We start from the raw sequence: 25,978 nt of genomic DNA, 5'->3' as shown, positions 1-25,978 counted from the left end.
GCGTTTCAAAGAAATTACTTTCTAACATGCATAAGGAGAAAAATAAAAGACCCTCCCCAAGTCTCCACACACCCAGCCATGTTTCCTACCACACCTTACCTAGCTTAGGCCAAACCACCTCTCCCACCTTGCCAGACCTCCCTGTCAGACCCTGTTATTTCCTCTGGTGGGACTTAAAAACCAAAAGCAAGGGTAGAAGCAGTGTGAACAACACCTGGTCAAGTTCTCCTGGACTGCTCAGTACACACAAGGCCTTGGAATGATTTAGCTGATGTTTGTGGCTCGCTCACAGCAAAACAGTGGGGCCAGAGGGTAGTGAAATGAGGCAACCAGGTGCAACTAATTACCAGGTAGTGAGCATGAGCTTGTGTTAAGCCCACCTGTGCCTGATTAGGGCTTTATTGGCCCCCTGATCCTGCTCATGCGCAGTTGGGGCCCGCCCTAATCAGGCACAGGTGGGCTTTACACAAACTCATGCCCACTACCTGGCAATTAGTGGCACCTGGTTGCCTCATTTCACTACACCAGAGCATAACAGCCAAGACCACATGGAGAGAGGGATAATGAGCTGCTCCTGGGAAGAACCCCACATGGAGACAGCTCTGAAGTGACATCTCACTGCCATCATCCCCAACAGCCCCACAACAGCAGCAGGACCCAATGAACCAGCTACAGGAAGCCAGCCCACTGGTCCCACACGGAAAACTCAGCCAGTAAACCAAGTCTCAAATTTATAGAAATGAAAAGGCCTCTAGCAGAAAGTCCTCTGTACCTTTGGAATTCACCTTTGGAATCTCCTTCCCTGGCGTTCCTCATGGTAACACCCCTAGGGCTGCTGAGGTGGGATTTCTCCTCTCAAGCTCCTTCAGTCCCAGTCACCAAGGTAAGAGGTTTCTAAAGCTGAGTGTTGCTGTCTGAAGGAGCTGGAGTATTTGGAATACCTCAAGGCAGTTATCTCTGAAGTCCTGACCTCCTGATGGCTGAGAACCTATTTAGCTACAGACCTGGACTTGTGCAGATGTCAGAGCAGACACTCTCACAATGGCTATGAGCAGTATGTGGGACATGCAGAGGCACCAAATACACCAAATACAAACCGTGTAGCCAGTGCCTTCCATGTGCTACACCACCTTTACCTCAGGACCCAAACCACCTCGATCCTGCTTCATCCACCAATTCAACCCAATTCAATCCCCAGATCTGGGAACCAGTTGCCGAATAACAACCCACCTGCAGTGCCAAAACTCTTCCTTGGTCCTATGTTAACTTGAGGTTGGCCTTAAGCACAGGTCAGATCCTAACAGGCTTTCTGCCACGAGGGGCTTTACTCCCTGTGCCTCATCATTCAAGAGAACCAAGGAAGTGCAGTGAAATGAAGCAACCAGGTGCCACTAATTGCCACAGGTGGGCTTAACACAAGCTCATGCCCACTCCCTGGCAATTAGTGGCACCTGGTTGCCTCATTTCACTACAGGGAAGTGTTTTCAGCTACTTCAGTTCTCAAGAGACAAAAACCCCACAATTGGTTCTGTAAAATGGGGTGTACACAAAAGGGCTGACGGTGCATCCACTGACAGCAAGTGATGTGGTCACCTCAAATGCATGCTGTGAGACCTCTGTTAAGTATTCCTGTCCACCCACCCACCCCCTCTCCCTTTTGTACATAACACAGAGGCACAATGACTGTCTCTGGAGTACTGCAGAAGTTCTGAGGATCCAAGAGTAACAGCTGGAGATCCCATGTGTGCATCTCTGTAGCAGCCACTGGAGGGGAAACCAAGTCACTTGATGATGATGTGGCTGGGCAAGCTGCCTGCTACCCTGCTGAGCTGCCCCACGGATTGGTCCCCAAGGCTGTCCTCCTCTAACTTGAGTCTCTCCAGCCACAGTGACCATTCATCCCCTGATAAGGTGCAAACGTGGCTCCCCGAGACATTTGGAAGGGCCCCTAAGGGACCCCCTAGTGAAATCTGTGCTTGTTTCCACTATCACTACTTTAAACTAGAAACTACAAATTACTTCATTTTCCCCGATCTCCATAGAAATATAAAAGATGAAGCTATCTAAACCCCATATAATCTAAATATCCTACATTTCAGTGCCAGAGATAATTTCTAAGCCCATATATGTATTCCTACCTTTATTCCTCTCCCTACGTAACTCAGTTTCCTCTGGTCAGGGAAATCTCCCAGTGCAGCTAAAGCTTTTTTTGTACTAACACATAATTTAAAGAAACAGGGAAAAGATGGGAAATTAAACATTATTAACCTTCACACAGTTATTATACATTGTGCCCAAATGCTTAAAAGATTTTTTTCTACCCCTCTGGAGCTCACCCAGCTTTCTGAGTAGCACCGAGCCCAGAATACACCAAGGTTTTCCCAAAATTATTTTTTCTTCTGCCCTCTTCTTTTGTGAGTGAAATTGGAAATCTGGCAATGGGAGCCCTTGGCCAAACCTCTGCACTGGCAGGACCCTGAATTTTGCCAAGGTTGTATCTTACATATTCATAAACAACAAGAAGTAAGCCCTCCTCAGCTCTAGGAAGATCAAGGTTCTCATCTCTGCTGTTCAACAACAATTAGCTTAAAATTAATAAATGGAAAATGCTGCTGTTAATAGCAATGGTTGACTTACTTTTAGTATTTTAGTCGTTCTGGAAAAAGTGCAGAGGAAGGGAGATGTAAAGGTATTTGGGATGCTGAAAAGGGTTAAATGAGGACCATAATGAAAACCACAGCCACAGACTCAATTTTTTTGAGAAAATAGCTTTAGTCAACATGTTTCTGCTGGGATTTCTTATTAACTGGATCTCAATTTCTTTTTAATTTGCTCATAACATGATCAAAGGGCGTAAACAGCCTGGCACGTGGGCTCCATGAAAACAACACGAGGGGTTAAATGCAAGATGAGGAACAGAAAATGGAGGGGTGAAGAGAGTAAAAGCAAGGGTAACCATTCCTGCAGGTTCTCCAAGTGTCGGGATATAGTGCCGGCTGCTACACCTGGAGGGCTTCAAGAACATCTTTTGCAAAGTGCAAACACATCCCCTGAAAAACATACAGAGCCAGGAGACCTTGGCTCACAAAGCCAAGCTCCACCACACTTCAGCCATGGAGAATTTCCTCCATCTTCACTGACACCCATGGGAGGAAGGTCCTTCCCCAAGCAAGAAAGGAATGGAGTCTATGCTGGTCTAACTTCCTTGCCAGATGCTTGTCCCACTAACTCAGGAGGTGCCACACGACTTCTCACCATCCAACCAAACCCACCTGAAGAGGGGATTGATTCTGTAGCCAATACCCCCTGAGGCACAGACTCTCAGGGTCTCTTTTCCTGTGGCTGGAGCATCACCAGAGAAAACTCTCTCCTGACCTGGAGAGACACTGCTGAGAGATCTCTCTTTCCAAGGAATCACCACTGAGTGCACAACCCAGCATCCTTCCCACAAACCCCTACACATTTAGGGAACCCATCACATAGTCTACACCACTTCAATACAGTTACTGCCAGTGCTTACATGGCCAAAAAAAAAACCCCTCTTAGGTTAAGAGAAACTGTGCTACTGCTTAACAAAAGTATGAGGTTATTAGTTGGCTAGCCTAGATATCTTTCTTTTATTCTATTCTTTTTCCCCTGTAGTGCAGGGTAATTTCCTCTCCTAGAAACACCTTATTTTTTTGACATTTATCTTCAGAACATTTTCATGCAAGGAGTGTATAATTTTTCCATGTGAAATCTACATGACAGCCTGCTTGTCCTTGTTTCTCAAAGATCACTCTCAGCTTTGTAAGAGAAAGGTGGCATAGAGAGCATTAAATTACATACAAAAAATATTTTCAATTAGGAAAAAAAACATCCTGGAAAGGGGACATGCATTGAGACCTTAATCTGCATACCATATATTTCAAACACTGGACTTGGCTTGCAGGTGCAAATGCACTTGATGCAAGCAGCTATAGCACCTCTGGGACCATGAGCTGCAATTCCTGAATCCTGGGGCCCTCCATAGAGGTGTGAAGCTCATGAGCACCAAAACACAATGTGCTCCAAAGCATCCCCATGAGCTGCATGTTAGATGAGCTGTCCTGTTGCTGAAGGACCATCTGTCAATACCAAAACTTGGGGAGCTGTGTGGGAATGATGGAGAAATAGAAATCGTAACAGACACCCTTCCTCAATTTAAAAAAGAAAAAAAAATATTCCAGTATGGAGAGAATCAGCTGTAGCCTTACTCTGATGCAGCCAGCCTAGGTTGGTGGAGGAAGGATTCCCCCCCTTCCCCCAGTTAGTCAAAGGTCTATACAGTAACAGAGTACAAAAGGAGAAGACCACTGAATAGGAAAAGCTGGTCAATATTCTCCTGCTTCCACCTTGAAGCTACTTTTCTTCTACATTTTTGATGATTTTACATAAAGCCTGAAACTTTCTGATTATTTTTTTCTTTAAGATAACCAGATGATGTTTTTTCCTTCACTTTTGGCCCACATATGGTTTATTTAGCAGTTGCTACACTACACCCATTTGTAGGCCAAATGAAAACCAGAGGCCCAAGGAAAAGCACCACTGGAGTCTTGGGAAATACAAATAAGCAGGTGAGGATCTGCAAATTACTGTGCTGTATGCACCTCACTGCCTCCCCCTATTTGCTCCGTTGCCATCAAATTCAGTTAGTTTTTCACTTTCTCCACGATATACCCGTCCCCCATCTTCACATTGCCATATGCCACTTAAAAATAAATAAATCACTTTTCTGCCTGCCAAAACCCAGACACAACTGCTTCCCTGGGCCAGACTCCTCCTCCACTGAAGATGGGAGAAGTTGGGATCTGCCCGGTAATACCAAAACAACCCAATCAAGTATTAAAACTTGGAATTCAAATGAACTGTCCAGGCTACTTTCACAAGCCATTTTTCTTCCCAAGAGCAGCCAAGCTGGGAGTCAAGTGCAGCCGTGGCCTGCACACACTATGAAGGCCATCAATTCTGAACTTAATCAAATCTGATCTGCCCACAGCCAGACGCGGGCTTTTCGTCTTGGCTTGTGAAAGCTTCCTGACTTCTGGAGTAAAATATATTTACAGCGCTGAGAAACAGCCTCTTTTTTCTTCCTAAAAGGTCTTGTACATTTTTTTATCATGCCAAACATGCCATAATCTCCTTCTGATATGCTCCTCAAAGGCTTGCGATGAAAACAAGAGTTCACTGGAAATATTTTCAATGTACTATGATCTGTAATCCACAGATCCTATCTAGTTGCACATTATTTAGTTCACATCCATTACAGTTTATAAATTAACAGAGATGTCATTGTCTGTACAAAAAAAAAAAAATTCAATGCATATTTATGTTTTTTTTTATTCAAATAGATTTTACATACATATAATCTAGAGACACAATACAAAAATCTGTATAAGTTAGGCAATGCATCACAGGAATGACCAAAAACTCAACACATTTACCTTGGCAAAATGACAGAACCTATTTCTGCTGGCTGAAAAAATATTAGACTTTAATGAGTTTATTAATTTCACTAACCATACTTGAAATGTTTTTCCTTAGCAGTATTCATTATTCCTTTCCGTGTTTCATAGTTACTCTTATTTATTTTTTCCATTTTGTTTTTACATCAAGGAGACTGCAGTCAAATAACACTCAGCAACTCATTTCCTGTCTTTGGACTGAAAAATTAAACAGATACTAAATTATGACAGTGAATTTAGAAAGGAGGGCTCCAAGGGCTTGAAAGAACATGTCTGAGATAATATGATGCTTCTAAGAATATTGCAATCACATCCAAGCAATCACCGAAGCGTGCCATGTAACTACCTCCTCAGCTAATATGCTTTTTTCTCCGTGATGACTAATCATGTTCTATTAAACAGCAGTAATGCTGGAAGAACTCAACTATACAAGTGTAATGAAGCCAGTATTCTCCCCGGACAGATTAGCTACAACTGATTTGACACATACCATCATAGGAGCTTCAAACCAGACAAACTCTGTGCTTGCTTCTGATTTATGCCGTCAAGCTCTTCAGAGAAGAGAATGAAATCCAGGCGTCGCATTTACTGGAGGTGAAATGTACTGATGTGCTTAACTGTCAGTTAGGGAAAATCACCATCGCTCCTTCCTTCTTGTGCTTGCCTCTCCCTCCTCCCCTTCCCTCCACGCTCGGGGAGCCCCTGTTCCCCCCTGGGAAGACCACTCTCCCATGGTCTCGGTGCCAGGCACAGCGTGTCCTGCTTAACCCAGGCACTCCCGCCTGTTTGTTTCCATCATTCGAGAGCTGTCACTGAAACAACTGCTTTCTCTTCAGCCCCTTTTGCTCCACCTCATCCCCCTTGTGCTCTCCAGACACGCCATTTCCGGATGGGACAGGGATGTACCGAAGGGAAAAAGGAAAAGGAGAGTTACCAGACTCACAGAGCAGAGCTGTGATAGGGATGGAGGAATATGAGGCTGCGGATGTGATTCGAGTCGGCGAATACACGAGTGCACTCATCAGATGATGGTGGGCATCCTTCCACCACTGTTGTTCCGGTTGTTGTTTTTCCTGGACAAGTTTGGAGTGGCCATGAGGACGAAGCGCTCATCGGGGCAGCCGTACTGGAGGAGAACATCAATGCACTCCTGGCTGGAGGCCTGCCGGGCGTAGGCCAGTGCTGTGTTTCCATGAGCATCCCGTGCCATCACGTCAACGCCATACTGCAGAGAGAAAAGATCTGGTATTGGTAGCTGTGGTGCCACCAAACATCAATGTGGATTTGGGGCAAATTGGTTTGAATGTAACGGAGCATGGGGAGACGGAGAAGAAGGCAGGTAGGACACCGGGCTGACAACATAAGCAGAACTGAGACATATACATAAAGGTTTATACTGGGAGAAGTTTGTGTGGGGAACAAAATTTGCCACTGTGGCATTTCAAACAGACGCTGGGGAAATCTCTCTTTCCTCAGTTCCTACGCTGTCCTTCAATTTCCATCAAGTAGCAGCAGATAAGCAGAAATATACTTTCTTATCACAATGCTGTCATTTGAGAGCATGCATCTAGACTCAGGACACCAGCAAAAGCTTTGTGGAACCAGAAGAAAGGAGGTTTGGGCAGTCCTGCAGATGGACTTAGTCAAAAGAAAGCCAACCCTGCCAGCCCCCTCCCCAGACACCAAGTACTTACCCAAATCAAGAGCTGCACTAACACTACGTTTCCTTTCCTGCACGCCAAGTGGAGAGCAGTGCGCCCATCACCGTCTCCACAGGTCTCGTTCACCTCTTCACGAGTCCCGTGGGCAAGGAGCAGGATGACCGCCCGCAAGTCCTCTTCGGCAGTTGCCCTCAGGAGATGCTGACCCAGAGAAAGCTCCAGGCACTGCAGTGGGGCAAGGAAGAGCTTCTGCTCGTATTTTGCACGTATCCAGCGCTCCTTTTCTTCCCTGGAGAAGCCAAAGGAGAGAGGTCACTCTAACCCAACATCACTGATTCTGTAAAGTGGTGCTTTGGCTACCATTATGCTAGCAAACAGCAGTTAACCAACATGAAAATTATCTCCCCTTGAAATTTTTGGCACAAAAGACCTCATAGAAGCAGTTCATCCAAGCCTTATCCTTCTATTTGTGTCACCCATCTCATCATTACCCAGTTATATTATTGCAGTGCTTCAGGTCCCCGTCAGTGGATGCCAGTGTCTATGGGGTGATAAAATCTAACAGCCAGGAGGTCTTTAAAAGCTCCAGGCTGCCCTGAGAAGTGGCAAGAAGTCAGACCAAGAGTCCTCACCATCAAAAAATGGCTGAATATGAGCCAGCGTGTGCCTAGGTGGCCAAGAACGGCCTGGACACGGGTGGGAATATAGTTGTCAAAGACGAAGAAAAGGCTGAGGTATTTAACACCTTCTTTACCTCAGTTTTCAACAGAAAGACAGGTTACCCTGAGGACAGATGGCTTCTGGAGCTTATAGAAGGTGACAAGAATCTAAACAGCCCCTCTGTAATCCTGAAGGACACAGTCAGTGACCTACTGAGATGCCTGGATCCCCACAAGTCTATGGGACCGGATGGGATCCACCCAAGGGTGATGAGGGAGCTGGCAGAAGAGCTCCCCAAGCCTCTCTCTATCATCTACCAACAGTCCTGGCTCACTGGGGACATCCCAGATGATTGGAAGTTGGCGAATGTCACACCAATCCACAAAAAGGGACGGAAAGAGGACCCAGGAAACTACAGGCCCGTCAGCCTGACCTCAGTGCCTGGCAAGGTTATGGAACAAATCATCCTCAGTGCAATCACACAGCACCTGCAGGATGGGCAAGGGATCAGACCCAGCCAGCACGGGGTTAGGAAGGGCAGGTCCTGTCTGACCAACCTGAATCTCCTTTTATGATCAGGTGACCCCGTCTGGTGGAATGAGGGGAAGGCTGTGGATGTGGTCTACCTGGACTTCAGCAAGGCCTTTGACACCATCTCCCACAGCATCCTCCTGAAAAAGCTGTCAGCCCACAGCTTGGACAGGGGCACTCTGTGCTGGGTTAGGAACTGGCTGGAGGGCTGGGCCCAGAGAGTGGTGCTGAACGGGGCTGCATCCAGTTGGCAGCCGGTCACTAGTGGTGTCCCCCAGGGATCAGTGTTGGGCCCAATTCTGTTTAATATCTTCACTGATGATTTAGATGAGGGGATTGAGTCCACCATCAGCAAATTCGCAGATGACACTAAGCTGGGGGGAAGTGTGGATCAGCTGGAAGGCAGGAGGGCTCTGCAGAGGGACCTGGACAGACTGGAGAGTTGGGCTGATTCCAATGGGATGAGGTTCAACACGGCCAAGTGCCGGGTCCTGCACTTTGGCCACAACAACCCCATGGGGAGCTCCAGGCTGGGGACAGAGTGGCTGAGAGCAGCCAGGCAGAAAGGGACCTGGGAGTCTGGATTGACAGGAAGCTGAGCATGAGCCAGCAGTGTGCCCAGGTAGCCAAGAAGGCCAATGGCATCCTGGCCTGGATCAGGAACAGCGTGGCCAGTAGGTCCAGGGAAGTGATTCTGCCCCTGTACTCAGCGCTGGTGAGGCCACACCTTGAGTCCTGTGTCCAGTTCTGGGCCCTTCAGTTCAGGAAGGAGATTGAGGTCCTGGAGCAGGTCCAAAGGAGGGCAACCAGGCTGGTGAAGGGACTCGAGCACAGACCCTATGAGGAGGGGCTGAGGGAGCTGGGGCTGTTCAGCCTGGAGAAGAGGAGGCTCAGGGGAGACCTCATCACTCTCTACAACTCCCTGAAAGGAGGTTGGAGCCAGGGGGGGGTTGGTCTCTTTTCCCAGACGACTTTCAACAAGACAAGAGGGCACGGTCTTAAGTTGTGCCAGGGGAGGTTTAGGTTGGATATTAGAATTTCTTTATGGAGAGGGTGATCAGACATTGGAATGGAAAGTAGTGGATTCTCTGTCCCTGGAGATATTTAAAAAGTGACTGGATGTGGCACTTAGTGCCATAGTCTAGCAACCGCAATGGTGATTCAAGGGTTGGACTTGATGATCTCAGAGGTCCCTTCCAACCCAGCCAATTCTATGATTCTATGAGAAGAAGGCCAACAGCATCCTGGCTTCGATCAGCACGAGTGTGGCCAGCAGGACCAGGGTAGGAATCATCCCCCTGTGCTTGGCACTGGTGAGGATGCACCTTGAATCCTGAGGTCAGTTTTGGGGTCCTTATGAGAAGGACATTGAGGGGCTGGAGCATGTCCAGAGACATGCAATAGAGCTGGGGAAGGGTCTGGAGCATAAGTCTTACCAGGAGTAGCTGAGGGAATTGGGGGTGAAAGGAGGCTGAAGGGAGATCTCGCTCTCTGCAACTCCCTGAAAAGATTGGGTGGGTGGGTGGGGGATGAACAGTCTCTTTACCCAAGTAACAAGTGATAGGACAAGAGGAAATGGCATCAAGTTGTGCCAGGGAAGGTTCAGATTGGATACGAGGATTTCTTCCCCAAAAGGCTTGTCAGCCCCTGGATCAGCCTGCTCAGGGCAATGGTGGAGTCACCATCCCTGGTGGGATTCAAAATCCATGTAGATGTGGTGCCAAGGGACATGGTTTAGTGGCCTTGACAGTGTTTGGTTTGTGGTTGGACTTGGTGATCCTAAAGGTCTTTTCCAACTCAAACAATTCTGTGATTTTATGAAGATCAGACACAATCCAGGCAACCTGGTTCCACGTTAAGGTTTTGCTGCAAAATACACTACGGAGAATGCACCAGATTTCTGTATATAAGACCAGAAGTAACCAAGCACCTGAGCTTCACATCTTTGCTTGCAGGGCTGCTTTTTCTTTCTACAATTGTAGTAAAGTTTCCAATGCCTAAGGTCTACGAATGGTTCCTCTGTTTTTCCGAAATGCCAATGGCCAAAACAATACTTTGAAGCACCATTTCCTCAGATATGTCAAATAACTCTCAAAAGCCTGCTGGATGCTAATAGGTTATGGGTTAACAAGGACTACAAACAAGTCCCTCAAGTCTCCATTAAAAAAATTACCATACAATTGCATGATCTAAGAGATCTCACCCTAGACAAAGTCCTGTTTAGAGGAACCTCAGGTAATCTGTCCATCCTGTGAAAACATCATACATCACCTAAATCAGGCAATTTGTTGCTGGGGACAGATTTTCTCCTCTGAAGTACAAAAGGCCGAGCTCTGTTTATGCCTTTCAGCCGTGTTTACACTACTGCCAGTAATCTAGTGTCAGGTTAGCCCTAATCTGTTTTTAAATTCTTATGTAAACAGATCCTTCCAACAGCAAATCTGGATTAGTTTTGCATCATTTCCTGGTACAAGTGATGTGACCTTGCTTTGACCTGCTTGGATGCTTTCAGGCACAGCTTCCCAAAGCATGTGCTTCTCTACCTCACCAGCGTTTACCTTACAAAAAGGCCCAGGGCTTTTCTTTTCTTTTCTTCCCCCCCCCCCCCCCCCCCCCCCCCCGAGAAAAAGTGCAAACAGAAAATTAGCACAAAGAGTGCTTCCTTTAAACCAAGACTTTTGAATGACTCCTGCAAGCTAAAAGGCACACCAAAAAAAAGAACCCCCAAACATTTGAAGAGCTGCAAATTAACCTCTGATGGTAAGCTCTGATAAGCAGAGTATCATTTTGGGTATTTCAGATGGAGAGGAGGAAGAAAAGGTCTTCTCTTACTACTGCATCTGTAATTCATGTTTTTTGTATTTGCACTTTTTTAAGGTAAAAAACCAAACTAAAATCAGTGCCATGAGGAGGATACAGTATCATGTTATTATTTACAAGAAATCTGGCATTCTCAGAGCATTGCAACAGTTCCACCATCCATCTAAGCATCTTCAAGAACATCTAGCAAACATCTTATGTTTTTTTTAAACAGGTACAGGGGCATTGAGAATTGAGACTATAACCAACATATCCCCTATATGTTTAATATGTGCCAGACTGAAAAATACAGTGATTCAACCTACATTGTTTTACAACAGAGGCTTAGGGAGCTGATTGCTCACATGCCTTATACAACCTAAAGGCAAAATACATCTCAGATACATAACTAATAAATTTTTTTAGCCCAGTCAAGAGTCTGCAAATGAATCCGCCCTCTTCCCCAGACCTCCCTTTGAGTGACAGTAACTTCTGACTACTGGCAGGGCATCGGTTGCTGTGCTCACCAGGGCCTAGAAAGAAGCCCCTTTCTGTTCAGAATACAAGCTAGTTTACAGAACTCACCCACCACTCCTATTTCATCTTAAATGTTAGTAGTAACACAACGGAATGTACCAAAACAGAGGCAGTAAGTGTCAAGTTCAGGCAGGGGTTTTCAGGGCTTTAGGCTACTAGTTCACAAATTAATTGGCACAAATTTCCCAGTTGCTGCATGTTTGATGGGAGCAGCACAAAGAGGAGTCAGCCTAGACAAGGCTGAGAGAGATCCTGACAGACACTGATGACCCCGTCCTGCTCAGGTTTATCCTACTGTTGCAAAAAGCTGGGACAGAAAACCCCTTTAAAAATAAAGCTAAGAAGAAGGAGAATGTGCTGCCACCTGCATCAGTGAGGATGCAGAGCATCCTTCCCTAAAGCTCTCCCTGCAGTATGATCAAGTAACCTGCAAGCACCCTGCATTAACTCTGTATGCTTGGTCCATCCCTTCTCTGGAAGAAATCCACTGCAGCAGCTGAAGAGCAATGAGGTCCCTCAGGAGATCCCTGCTAGTGGTGACCATGCCACCAGCAGCAGCTGTGACACTGGGTTATGCTCACCTAATAATTCAACCTCTGCATGTGGTTATTTTACCTCACTTCAGCTTCTCTTTTGAGAAAACCCACCTAATTTTTCTTGACTGTGTAGGCCACCAGAAGACTCAGTTCAGTGAAGTAAAATTCTGCCTTTGGAGTGACATTAAGCATTGTGGTGGGAATACAGCAACTCTTACAAACAAAGAAAAAAAAAAGGTGATTTTAAAAGCCTCATACATTTGGGGGCAGCATGTCACTGACACGGGCTACTGAATAAGATTTCATGTGTACAAACTGGGCACAAGAAAGATGCATTGCCTGGATTTTCTGGTAGAAAAAGAAACTTTGTCACAGTTAGGAGGAAAAGCATGCTTGCCTAAAGCTCATGGACAAGCAAAATGTATAGGGGTCGTTTTTAAATGAGTATCTGGAGAGCCACTGTCCACAGACATCCTCCCTACATCTCCAGCACAAACCATTTAATTTTGAATGGAAAGTCCTGGGGACTTCCCTGGAAGACAGCTTCAGCTCCACTGCTCGCATTTATCTTCGAAATCCCATCAACAAGACATAAACACTGTAGTTGTTTCTGTGATGCTCCAATTTAACTTCTGGGATCTACAGCTTGTCTTGGTGGAGGTTTCATTTCCCCCAAGGAAGGCCAGTCCAAGAGCAGAGTTGTCAGCAGTAGATCACTTACCCTCCCTGCAGTCCCCCAGAGGACCACTGCTCACATCCCCTGTTAGCTAATGAGCTAAAACATGAATTATTGGAGCGGTCAGCAATGAGCAGGAAGAGGAGGCACAGTGTTTCACTTTAGCCAGCATGACATACCTTTACATAAATCATCTGAATAAGAGTATGAGGAAATGTGAAGACGAGCAACTAATCACGAGAAAGACACTGAACCAATCCCTAAAAATAAAGGGAACAGATGCTGGCTAGCAAATATTTGCCTTGATTTCTTCCCTTAGCTGTAATCCTGGTAACTTCCACTCTACTAAACAACGCTCTCAGCACCACAGACTTTCAGTGATAGTTGTCCAAACCAATACAAGACTCTGACCGAACTTCTAAAATCCAGCAGAGTTCTTTTCCCTGGACCATATTAAAGACCATGAGCTAAAGGGCAATGTCATCGTATGCTCAGATGGTCCTCATGACACCTAACATTGGAGAATGTGCCAGTATCTTCCCCACATGTACTAAAATGACTTCTCTTCAGCGATCATGCCACCTGCTATTTTTTCAATGCTTATGCACAAAGGAGTGAATAGATTATAAACTCCTAGATAAACTTAAGAGAAAGAAAAACACCGTTACATGATCAGACTTTTTTTTTTTTTTTTTGAGCCTTTATCTCTGAACCTATGCATCCAAACCCAGACTGCTGACACAAACATCAAACCTCACAGGTTATATATGGCCAAAATACTACTGAGTCAGACTGCAAAATACTCCACAGTACTGGGAGAGGAATGGGCCACTAAGCCTTGGCCAAAAACCACCACCAAGCTCTTTGCAGGAGTCTCCATCAGTAGTGAACTGGAAGCACACACAGTGATGGGAGTAATGAAATCTCTGCCACAGCACTGATACTGTACATAGGTGAAGGGTTATTAGAAGCAGATGAAAATTTCAGTTCTCAGTTTATTTTGATCTAATTAGGTGCCTGCTTCTCAAGATAATGTCCAATTATTTAAATTACTCTGCCAGCCACAACACATCATTATTATCTAGAAACATAAATACTGGGCACTGTGAGGGGGGAGGGCTAAAGGGAGATTTGCTTACAGTACAGCTTCACTCCAGGAGCTATGCTGCATTCTCCACTTGTGGGTTTGAACCAGAGATGCTCGATTAGGACCTCACACCTCAGCCCTGTGGAATACATTGGGTAGTTATCTGAGCACATGTGGTTTTACACCAAACAAATCCAAGCAGGGGCCACGTGCTTTTGGTATTGATTCTCCTTCTGACTCCTCCTCACTCCTGTTCACCTCTACCTACAACTTCCTTTGGTTGGTGGAGAGGCATTAAAGGCAAGCACAAAAGGAGGTGCAAGGCAGAAATAAAAGTTGTGTTCACACAGTGACCCAGAATTGATTTTACAGGCAACAGCAGGTGGATGGAGAGCTGTAAAAATGCGACAGCTCCAGTGCAAGAGCAGCCTGGCTCCTATCAAAGCTGTAACAAGCATCATAAAGACCTTGCGTCACTTGCTTGTTACCTAAAATTATTAATGATTTGTTAAAAGATTTGATGAGATTTTGAAAGGTTACATTAAAACCATACGGACAGCAGCTATGTACCAGGGCATAAATACCAAACAGGCTTGATGCAGGCATTTTGAAGGGGAGGTTTATACTCCACATCTCTGCTAACACTATAATGTTCTTAAAATTTTTAGTCTTTTCTTGCTAAATAATTCTGTAAGTGTGCTGTGCTTGCGTGTTGCTATTTCTGATTGCTCAGTGAAGTACAGCCACTTAATGCAGTAGTAATCCAGCCAGCTCAGCAAAAGCGCTGCCAAATTTTCCCTCCTGGTGGCCAGCTGAAAAGGTTAAGGTGTCTCTTCCAAGAATATGAAGTAAATCTAAACCCTGCACCTCCAAAGCCCCTGAACAGTGCCAGAACGTGTCATTAGCTTCATGGGCCTGCATGCAAGTAGCATGGTCATCACCTGATGTCCATCACTGGGCAGGTGGTTGTGCCAGGACTTGTGGTTTAAACAAACCCCAGAGTTGGTGATTCAACACTGGGATGTGTAAAAGAGAAACGTAAGGGTGGGGGGGAACGGGACTGAATAGTTGGGAAAGGTTCATGATGTTTTTAATTGGGACAAGGAAAGGGGGCAGAAGAAGGGAAGGCAAGAAGAAAGGGCTAGCAGCAAGGAATTTGCAAAGTGTCTTCCTGCCCCAAGCAAAGCAGGAACTGGGAGGAGAGGCATGGAAGAGGAGCTGGGAACAATATGTTCAGAAAACACAGGGGCTTCCTCTCTCTGCAGGAGAAGACCTCACTCTATTGCAAAGTAAGTGCTTAGCAGTTGACTGCTTCCTAGCATGCATGCCTTCTCTCCCCAGCTGCGTTGCTAAGGGGGAAGATGCAGAAGCCCACTGGGGATCTATAGGTCCCTGGCAAACAAGAGGGCTCCAGACAGCAAACAAAGACCGATGGGTATTTATTCCTTAATTACAAAAAGCTTTTAAGAAACAGGCCACTGTAAATCCCGCCTGCCGAGGAAAAGGATGCAAAGGACCAAGATCTATGTGCACTGGGGCAAAGAGGAAATAAATATCTCTCTGGCTCCTGATCAATATTATGAGTGTTTTGCCAACCTACAGGGTGTTTTATGAGCTGTAAGGACAGAAGGGGATCATTAATAATTAAATAAAGTCAATCTATTAAGCTTATTACTTCTTACAAGTTAAACATCCTTGGAAGACAAAGAGCAGCCCGATAGCAAGGCTGCAGACAAGCCAACCTCTGTTTTGTCTTGGAATCTGGACCAGGGCTCTCCAGGAGAGCAGCACAGTAACCCAGCTTGGGAATGACTTAATTACTCTCTCTGCCAGGGAAGTTATCCCACTGAGGACTGTGTCCACCCTGCTAAATCTTCAAAGTTTTGTCCACCAGTGAGGAAAGACAGAGAATGATAATTCACAGCCATAAAAATATTCCAAATTCAAGTTACTTATCCTACCATCAGACCTATTCAACCAACCAAACCAAAACACCATCCCCAAAAGACACAAATGAAGGCAGCTTCCCACCTGAGCATGCTCAGAGTCCCTCACCTTGGTAGGGAGCTGCTTTGAGAAGCCTGCAGGTCTCAGGGTCTTTTCTACTGTTACAGCTCTACTACTACATTTTCCAGTTTTTCTTTTACAGTTGTGTTCAAGTTAAAAAAAAAAAAAAAAAAAGCTCTGATGTGCATGACGAACAGATTGCTCATTCATGCAAAGCTGGACGTGCTTCTCAAATTAATCACATCTTGCATGACACTTACCAGTATCATTGTAATTCAGATTCAGCGAAGCTTCTCCACTATCTTTGCCCTCTCTCCTGACAGCATTCCCCTAACAGAGGGGTCCAAATTAGCTGCTATTTCTGCACTTTTTAAGTTTGCCTTCTAGTGATGCGACAGAGTAACCAACTCTCCCTTAGGTGTTAAGACATTTGCAGGATTTATTACTACACAACATTAATTACCATTACATTACTTGACGTCTCGACGAGACATCAAGGTTTACTGACTTCAGGCTTTTTAGATAAATATCCTGCAACTGTGGGCTTCAATGTATCAAATAAAATTGCAGCAAACTTACATTTTCATTGCACAACACTCAATCTAGTAATTTTAAAGGTATATTTGATTAAATATATCACATCTGAGGTTTACTCTCCATAAAGTTAAGCAAAGTCTATGTGACATACAGCAGTAGGGAATTCTGCAAATGCTAAGAAAAGGCTTTTTAAGTTGAGAATAAAGATTGTGACACCTGGAATCCCTATAAGCTAGCTAAGTCTTTTCTCAATACAACTCCAAGCTTCTTTTTGTTCCATGCAACTATGTGAAATGAAAACAGTCCCTCAAGACTGAACAAAAAGCTTGAAGAATGCCACAAATCGTACTTTTCCATTAGCCCCCAAAGCCCCTTTAAAAGAATCCTTTAAATAGCATTGCCAGCAACACTTAGGAAGAAAAATTCCCTAACAATGGTGAATCTGAGGATCTCCAGCACTAAGTTTGGTGAAAACAATTAAACAAGCACTGTGAACAGTGCAGGAAGATGAATTTCTCCTAAGATGTGCAAGGAGAGACCGTGTGAGAATCTGGAATATACCAGCCATGAATGAACACTCCCTTCTCCCACCCTCTGCTGACCAACAGAAAAGTGCTGAGAATGCCTTTTACCTAGGTATGGATGTATGAGCATGTAAACTTCCATGTAAAATGTAAACCAAAAGATATCACTGACCTGGCTGCCAAAAAAACCCAAAAACAACCCTAAAAAGGTCTGGTGAGTTAACCCTGAGTGGTTCTAGACATACACATGCACTGCTTCCATTTCTTGAGCAGCCAACCTCAGCTCTTGGGTGTATTACAAGTATTACCTGTAAGAGCCAAAAGCTGTTCTGGATTAGCTGCATGGGAATGCTAAAACTAAGTGTATTTGCTTCTTAGTTGTTTGCAGGAATATATATGTATATATAAGCAGAGAATACTAATTGAAAACAGGTATCTAATGCATTTCATTATTCATGTGTAACTATACTGAACCTGCTGTCACAAGTGTATAAATCAAATTACACTGTGCCAGTTCCTAAACACAGACTGGAAATTTCAGTTTACAACTTGATAAACAGGCACTCAGGTTAGAAGATTCCATTAATTTCCAATTTGTTAACACTAACTTTCTTCTACAGGAAGGTTACACATAATGCAATAGCATTTTAAATATAGCTCAAGAAATCATTGCATGTTTTTTTCTTTTTTTTTTAGGGGAAAAAAAAGAAAATTACGTTTGGAATAGATTTTCACAAAAAACGTGGCAGTAGTTATGAACACATAAAAGAAGTAAAAATGAGCCATTATGACATGTTTTCTGGAAATGAAGGTAGTCTGCTATCTTTGTATCTAAAAATCTGCCTGTTTTCACCCCAAACCAGGTTTCTGCTTTCATATTTGTATCAGAGGAAGATTTTCTACTCTATTTAAGGTGACAGACAAATATCTCAGTGCATAAATCTCAATAATGAGTGCAAGGTGAGAGACAAGCAAGGGTAGCCCAGCGAGATTCCCAGAGCCCTAAATAATGTGACATGGCCAAGGGCCACCCACCAGCACTGCTCCTCCTGCTGTGCCACAAGTGCAGCTTGGTAAGGACACTGTAAGAGTTCCTGATGTCACTTCCTTTCGGATGGATCACACCATAAACAGAGCAGAAAACAGAAATGGAGCTCTGCCTCTGCTCATAAGCCTGGGAAGTGGAGAAAGAGCATAACTATGAGTGCCTTATAAATAAATAGAGGAGGGGAAAAAAGCTTGCAGCATGGATGTTGAAGAGATTGCAAATGGGAGCCTGCTTAGCACAAAAAGGTGGCTTCAGTGATCCAAAAAAGAAATATACGTTGTATGCTGCCAAATGGGAACGCAACCTTTCTGCCAGGGTCAGGAGCTGGAAGAGGACAGTCTCATTACAAAACTCCACAAAGACCTTCAAAATTTTTTTTTGACAGTTTTGATCCTTTGTTACTAACAACTCCTATAGTTTTGTTTACAGGGAACAAGAAAAGCTCTTTCAGAGGGCTTTAATACTACCTTAATTCCAGCAGAAGCAACACAATGAGACTCTTTTAGAGTAGACTTAAAAGAGAAAATACGACCAATAAACATTGTATTTGAGCACGGACTCTGAAGGAAAACACATCCACAGCAGCAACAAAATAAAATAAAATGCTTGCTATCTACAAGTCAGTAGTGGAAGGCAGGCAGGTTTGCAGAAGGTTCAGAGAGCTGGAAAGTACCTGGACCATCCCCATGGGCAGCACTTCTGTGACCTCCACTTTTTTCAATTCTACAGAGACCTTTCCACCATCCACCTCCTACCTAGTGACCTGGAGCTCTTCAGTCACCTCCCAACATCTCCAACACATCTTGTACCCTTCTCTTCTACTCCAACACATCTTCTCTTCCCATCAACACAACCTTGCCTCTTCCTCTACACCACCTCTAATGGCTGCTTTGGTCACCTCTCACTGGTGCCAAGGGCTCTACAGAAATCATTAATACTTTCAGACTCTTCGATGAGTTGCATTTTTTAATGAATATTTCTATTTAGGAAAAATGATTCCTCTCTTGGCAAGCTGGATCTCCTGAAGTATTCTCTCCATGCAGCAAGTAATGGGCCTTCATTTTGCCTCAGTTTTTAGGTGCTGCAGGTGTTGGATGCCCTTCTAAAACCACAAACAGTAACTAGTTTAAAAGCATCTGTTGGCACATCAGCTCACATCTCTACAAAGGCAAAGGAAATTAAGAATTAACCTGAGTAATTAAGATTAAAAAAGGAAAAACTTTGAGAAACCCTCAGCAGTTAACAACTAGAGAAATACATAAGATTTCCTCTGTACCTAAGAAACAAAACCTCAATGCTGATTTTTTTTGTTTGTATATTTTCAGCAATGGGACACACAACATCAGGGGTACCCCAAAAGGTGCCCCAAGAGTTGAGATCAGAAATGGCCATGGCTTTCAAAAGACATCTGAGTACTCAAGTACAGCTGAGGCATTCCTAATTGTGCACCTCTGCCTATTAATCACTTGCAAACCTTTAGGCTTTTCTGATTTACAAGCCATACGGTTGGTGCTTAACAGTGGGAAACCCACATAAAATCTGACAGCAAAGAAAAATCTGAACCAGAGATGCCTGCCAAAAGTGACAGCAAGTTCCACGTGGAGAGCACCTCTGGAGAGAGGTGTGCAGGGATCTAAAAACCATGTGCCAGAAGAATGAAAACCTCTTGCCCAAGCACTCTCAGTCCATAAATGTTCTCCCTCTTCTAGCTACCTCCCTGGAAATCCCTCTTCAGGACACATTTGGAAATTATTTTAAAAAGATTAAACATCCCTAATCTGTTACTAATTAGAAGAAACACGTGAATATTATTTTCTAATTTGTGACTCAATCTTAAAAGCGAAGTCACTGACATAATTACATCAGCTCCTGAATATTTCTATTGTGCTCCTGAAAAAAAAAAAAAAGTCTATGTCCTCTTCTGCCTGATATGCCCCAGGGCTGAACATATCAGTAAGTACATCAAATCCCTGAACATGAACTGCCAAAAAACTGTAATTTCTGGTTTGTGGCAGCTGCAGCCCATGGGCTGCCAGACTGATTAGTTCCCTCCTGATGGACTTTGTAGAACTTGGGTTTGCATCAAGGAGGAACAAGCCAAAGAGGACAGAAGTTGGACAGTAACCACACAGTGCCCAAGTCATCCAATACAGAAGTGATCGATTTCCAGCTGGATGTGGATGTACAAGCACCAAGCCAGGATTTATAAGCATGGTGATGCAGGCTTCCTTTAAAAACCCAGCCATGATGTGTTGGAGTGACTAACTCCTGAAAATTGGTAATTTCCTAGTGGTTAGGAGGAGAAGGCCCACCAATGGGAAAGCAGAAGCTGCTAATAGATTTATAGTGCGTTATATGCCAATTAGATCCCTTCAGCCCTTCAAGAGGCAGTGCCAGCAATCAGGTTATCATTCCACAAATGTACTCTGTAGAGCTATCTCATCAAAGATCAGTCCTGCATTTAAAGTGCAATTCTCATTATTATTATCTAGGAATGCACTTGTGAAGCAATGCAAGTGGTTACTTTTCCTCTCACCCCCAAGTGCCTTGTGCCCAGCTATTTACTTATCATACACAGTCACGTCTGAATGTCAAATGGTAAATAATAATTTTGAATACCACATAATTCTGCATTGAACCAGATTTATTAGATATCCCATATCGGGGAGTTTTGCCACCATTCACAAGCCAGCTGTGAATCTCTTGGCTAAATTACATCCTGGTATCTGAACGCAGACCATGCAATATTCTAGCAATACTGTGACTCAGAGCAGACAACTCAACTTCCCACCCCACAAGTGCTAAGACACCTGATGTCACTTAGTTGGGCATTCAAAGGAGAAATACCCAACCAGAGACATAATTGTATGGTTTAGCATCTTCAGCATATGTGCAGATTTACATTAAACCTCTGGTCACAGCTTGAACCACATCTCAGGACTTCAGAGTCTATGCAAGCAACACTGGGGTTTGGATGTTCTGCAAAGCAAGTTTGCTTTAATTTTCAGCTGAAGAAGGCTAGAAACAGACTTGTTTCTGCCTGTAGCCTGTGGTGGTAAAAAGGTGTATCCTGGTCAGGAACACAAGACAACATGAATCACTAGTAGTGCATTTTCCTTTGTTTTTTCTATTCAAACCAGGTTCACACCTTGTTGAAGAGGGCCTAGAAGGCTGACCCAATCCTAGGTAGTCTCTGCATATTTCAATTCAAAATCACTTCAGATTTGTTCTGATTGAGCTAAACACTTAGTGATTTCCTCTCATCAGCTGCCACAGCATGAGTGCAGGTACCAGACAAATGTTGTATGACTGTAGTTGTTTTGGCTCTGAGATGTGCTTGTGCGGGCTGAGGAAAAAGGGTCACAGGATCTTCTGAGCTTGTGACAAGAAGAGCAAACCACTACAGTATTTCATGTTGCTTTGTCCTCCTCCTCCACTGGAATGCCCAAAAGCATTAGGACATGCTAACCAGAGTTGGAAGCTCACCTCACTGCACCTCCTTGACAGACATGATGTTCACTTTATATGGACATAAGGAACAGCAGCTGTCCAATGCAAGAGTTACCAAAGAAACCTTAATTTCCCTGCTCCTTCTCATGTGCAGCCAGGTAAAAGTAATTGTTAGTTATAGTAAATTCACTTGCCAGTCTGCCCCCACCCCCACTAATTTTAAATTTTGTGGCAGCTCTTCACCAAAAAACCCCTAAGAAGAGCAGAGTGTGATGCCCCAGCCTTGGGTTGTCACCTGCATCTTATTTCTACTTAACCTCTTAAATAACATTGGAATTCACTTTGTCTCCTGATGGGCACCGTAATGAGAACCACCCGTCAATCACAGCTCCATTAGCCTGGACAGACTTTCACTTCCTGAAACAATTTATTGGATTCCCAGGAGCAAATGGACCTTCTTCCTTTTGAGTCGGGTTTTTTGGGGGCAGCTATTCAGGGGGAGCGGGTCTCCTTTCTGTTCCTGCTGAGCCAGCATTGTTTCCCCCGTTTGCTCATGAAAACAGTTTCCTGGCTTGACCCACCTCTTCTTGTCCTGGGCAGGCTGAGTGTTTGCCAAAAACTTCTTTCCACTGCTCAGTTCACCGGCGCTATACAAAACCCACCAGCTGTTTCCAGCCACTGGGGCAGGGGAAAAAGCCAATAGCATTGTTAACCCCTTCCCAACAAAAACCTGCAGGTCTGCTTGGCTGGGGTGGTTGGTTGGCTAAGGAGAGCCAGAGGGGTGCAAGCCCATCCTTCTCATGGCAGATGAGCCAGACTCTGAGGCAGCTCCTTCTTACTTAGAAGTATTTGCTCTCATTTAGCGTGAAAACTAAATATAATTTTGTTTTCCTCTTCCTTTCTCTTTGTTACACTCAAACTGCATCTCCAAGAAAAATCTTACTAATAAAGGCTAAAAGCACTTTTGTTGAAACATTATCTTTAAAAGGAGTATTTTCATTTTCCTGAATGTGTGCAGTCCTTATGAGGTTCATTTGCAATGCGCCTATCTGTTTTGATGAGATAATAAAATGGATTTTATTTAAAAATATTTCCATTTTCCCTCGAAGGAATTTAAATGGTCAGTTAATCTTTCTGCTTCAGAACAACCCACTGGGTAAATAAAAAAAGGGCTCAAGATTATATAAAGTATTATTTTTTTCATTTCAACACTGGTGTCCAAGACTAAAATGCAGCTGTACCTGAGCATCGGCTGTCTGCCCTTTTAGTATAAATCAGTTTAACTTTTAGCCTGGGAAAGAAAAAAAACCAGAAACAAAATTGTAGTTATCTCTAGCCTTCTGGGATTCTCAAGTCAATAGTAAATGGGGGGACTCGTTAGTGCCATAGTGATCCAATCAGGATGAAATTATGCAGTCATGTAAGAAATAATATCTATTAGGCTAATTTAATCAACGAATACTTTACAGATGAATTAGAATGCAGAATCCAATTATTTCAAACATTTGGACTGTCAGCCACTATGTTTTTGAAGCAGTGGAAGGAAGAAAAGGAAGGTTTAAAGATCCTTTGAAGCCAAGAGAGGCTGTCTGACAGCTACAAGCAGCTCAGTCCACAGCACAGAGGGCTCTCACCCAGGTGGCTTCAACCTAACCCCTCTCCACGGCTCCTGGGGCACCTCCCTTTGGGATATTCTATGGACAGCTTAGATTGTTGTTTCCAGTGCCTGATAGTTACTGTCTCAAGCCTTGATAATTTCCCCTTGCCAGTCACACTTTTAAGAGAAGGCTTACCCTCTAGTTACAATAGGTCTTTCTTTTTTTTGATTTAAAAAGAATATGTGCCCCCAGATAGGTGCAAAATACCCTGGTGCTGTGCAACTCCATTGGTTTCATGTAGTATTTATACCCTTTGCCAAGGAAAAGCTTGCTTTACAACACTAAGTGAAGGGAAATATAATTACTCCTAGATGGGGAAATGAGTTTTAAACATGCCTTGATTTACAGAGGAGAGTACAGAAGAACTGAAAGCTGCAAGTACACAAAAATAATTTTCTTGATCCAACCTGACTCAGTATCTACTTTGCTCATGCTTTGCCGAACCATAGGAGGCTCATAATGCTCACCAGAAGGTCACCATTCCTGCACTGAGAAGATTTTTGGCTTGGATCTTTGCTACAGGATAAAAACATAAAAAAAACAAAACCAACAACATTAAAAAAAAAAAATAAAAAAAAATCTCACATCCACAGCTTCTCCATGGAGAATTTTCTCCTGAATTGGTACTGGAATTGGTACTTCACAGAGAAATACAGCAGCCACCCTCCAGCTGAGAAATGCTGGTGAGAAGTTTAAGGTGGGTTCAAGTCCCTGAGCACTTCTTAAGAACTAGTGAAACATCCTGCACACACATTTGTGCCCAATTCTCAAGCCTGTAAGGGTCCCTCTGGATGGCATCCCTTCCCTCACGTGAATCCACTGCACCACACAGCTTGGTATCACCTGCAAACTTGCTGAGGGTGCCCTCAATGCACTGACAAAGATGTTAAACAGCACTGGACCCAGAACAGATCCCTGAGGATCTCCATTTGTCACTGGTCTCCAGCTGGACATCGAGCAGTTGATCACAACTCTCTGAGTGCAACCTTCTAGCTCCTTGTTCACTGAGTGGTCCATCCATCAAATCTATGTCTATCTCAGAGACAAGGATATCACGTGGGACAGTGTTAAAAACCTTGGACAAGTGCAGACAGATGTCATCAGTTGCTCTTCCCTTATCTACCAGAGCTGCAACTCTGTGGTAGAAGGTCACCAAATTTGTCAGGCATGGTTTGCCCTTAATGAAGCCACGTTGGCTGTCACCCATCACCTCACTGTTTTTCATGTGCCTTTAGTACAGATGCCAGGAGGATCTGCTCCCTGATTTTACCTGGCACAGAGGTGACACTGACTGATCTACAGCCCCCTGGCTTTTTTTTATCTCCCTTTTTAAAAACTGGGTGTTATGTTTCCTCTTTTCCAATCTGTGGGAACTTCTCCAGACTGCCATGACTTCTCAAATATGAAGGCTGATGGCCTAGCAACTTCAGCCACCAGTTCCTTCAGGACCCGTGGATGTATCTCATCAGGTCCCATGGGCTTGTGCACTTTCAGGTTCTCCAGGTGTTCCCAGACCTGATCTTCACTTACTCTGGGTGGTTCTTCACTTTCTTTGACCCAGCCATTGCCCTCTGTGATTTGGGTGCTGTGGTGACCAGTGAAGACAGAAGCAAAGAAGTCTTTGAGTACTTCAGGTTTCTCTATATCCTTGGTAACCAGGTCACCTGTATCCCTCCAGAGGGACCCCACAATCTCTTTTGTTTTCCTTTTCTTTCTGACATACCTGTTGAATCCTTTTCTGTTGTCTTTAATGTCCCTGGCCAGATTTGACTCCATCAGGGCTTTAGCTTTTCTAACCTGGTTTCTGGTTTCATGAACAATTTCCTTGTAAAATTTCCTTCCCAGGTTATCTGTCCTTGCTCCCACCTTTGTGTATTTCCTTTTTGTGTTTGATTTTGGCCTAGCGTTCCTTGTTCCTCCTGGCCTTTTTTGCCTGATTTCTTCTTTTTAAGGATGCAGTGCCAGTGGGTTTAGAGGAGATTATCCTTGAAAGTTAACCAGCTTTTCTGGGCTTCCAGTCCCTCCAGGGCCTTGTCTCATGATACCCTACCAAGGATTTTTTCTGAAGAGACCAATACCTGAATGTGAGGGTTTCAAGCTTGTTCTCTGTCAACCATCACAGCTGAGATGGCAAAGCGAGGGTCTTTGCTAGCACACCATCCTACAAAGCCTGGCATGCTACTCCCAGACTTATTCCTAGCAGGCCTAGTTTTACCCCATTCCACCTTCAAATATAAAATTAAAGCTCTATCTATGAGCCTTGATAACTCCTGCCCCATTATTCTTTACTCCCTCTGGGATAGGTGCATCTCATTTGATGCCAGAAAGCCAGGTGACTTATAGAGCAACCCATGATAAAAACCCCAAAGCCCTGTCAATAACACCAGGGTGAGAAGTTTACCTGTAATACCCTCTGTCCAGGCCCCAAGGAGGCAGCAGACTTCCCTATGAAGTGGGTCCTGTTTGCATATTGGGCTCTCTGCACCCCTCAGGAGGGATTCTCCCAGAGTAGTGAGCAGCCAGGTTTTCTTTAGGAGGTTAGTTTTGATAGTTTGCCTCGTATTAGTTGGTCTCGGCATTTCTGACCTTCAAAGTGATCTTCCTTGCTGGTTCCTCCTGCAGGCCCCCATACCTGTTCTGTAAGGACACTGAAAGTGGTGTGTTTCTAAGGGAACATCCCTGCTCTGGGTTTTTTTGTTTTGGGCAGGGACCTGTTCCCATTGTCCCCTTTCCTGTTAGCTGGTGCAGGAAGGCTGGGAGGATATGAAATTCTCTGCTTATGCT

At 44.3% G+C, this 25,978-nt stretch overlaps 1 protein-coding gene across 5 annotated transcripts in view; it reads right to left on the bottom strand.

Annotated features, from left to right (window-relative positions):
- Positions 1 to 1,477: 1,477 nt before the first annotated feature.
- The window catches only part of AGAP1 (ArfGAP with GTPase domain, ankyrin repeat and PH domain 1), a 352,299-nt gene continuing 327,798 nt past the window's right edge, over positions 1,478 to 25,978 (bottom strand). For all 5 annotated transcript variants that reach the window (XM_030453884.1, XM_030453885.1, XM_030453886.1 and 2 more), the window contains 2 exons: positions 7,178 to 7,433; positions 1,478 to 6,708 (listed from right to left, as the gene is read on the bottom strand). In XM_030453884.1, coding sequence (XP_030309744.1) covers positions 6,505 to 6,708; positions 7,178 to 7,433 — 460 coding nt within the window. In that variant the 3' untranslated portion in view covers positions 1,478 to 6,504. The remainder of the gene's footprint in view (positions 6,709 to 7,177; positions 7,434 to 25,978) is intronic.

Source organism: Calypte anna, chromosome 7 (assembly GCF_003957555.1).
Source record: "Calypte anna isolate BGI_N300 chromosome 7, bCalAnn1_v1.p, whole genome shotgun sequence".
NCBI classification, from domain to species: Eukaryota; Metazoa; Chordata; class Aves; order Apodiformes; family Trochilidae; genus Calypte; species Calypte anna.
The sequence above is the reverse complement of the archived record's forward strand: the minus strand, read 5'-3'. Positions and strand labels throughout refer to the sequence as shown.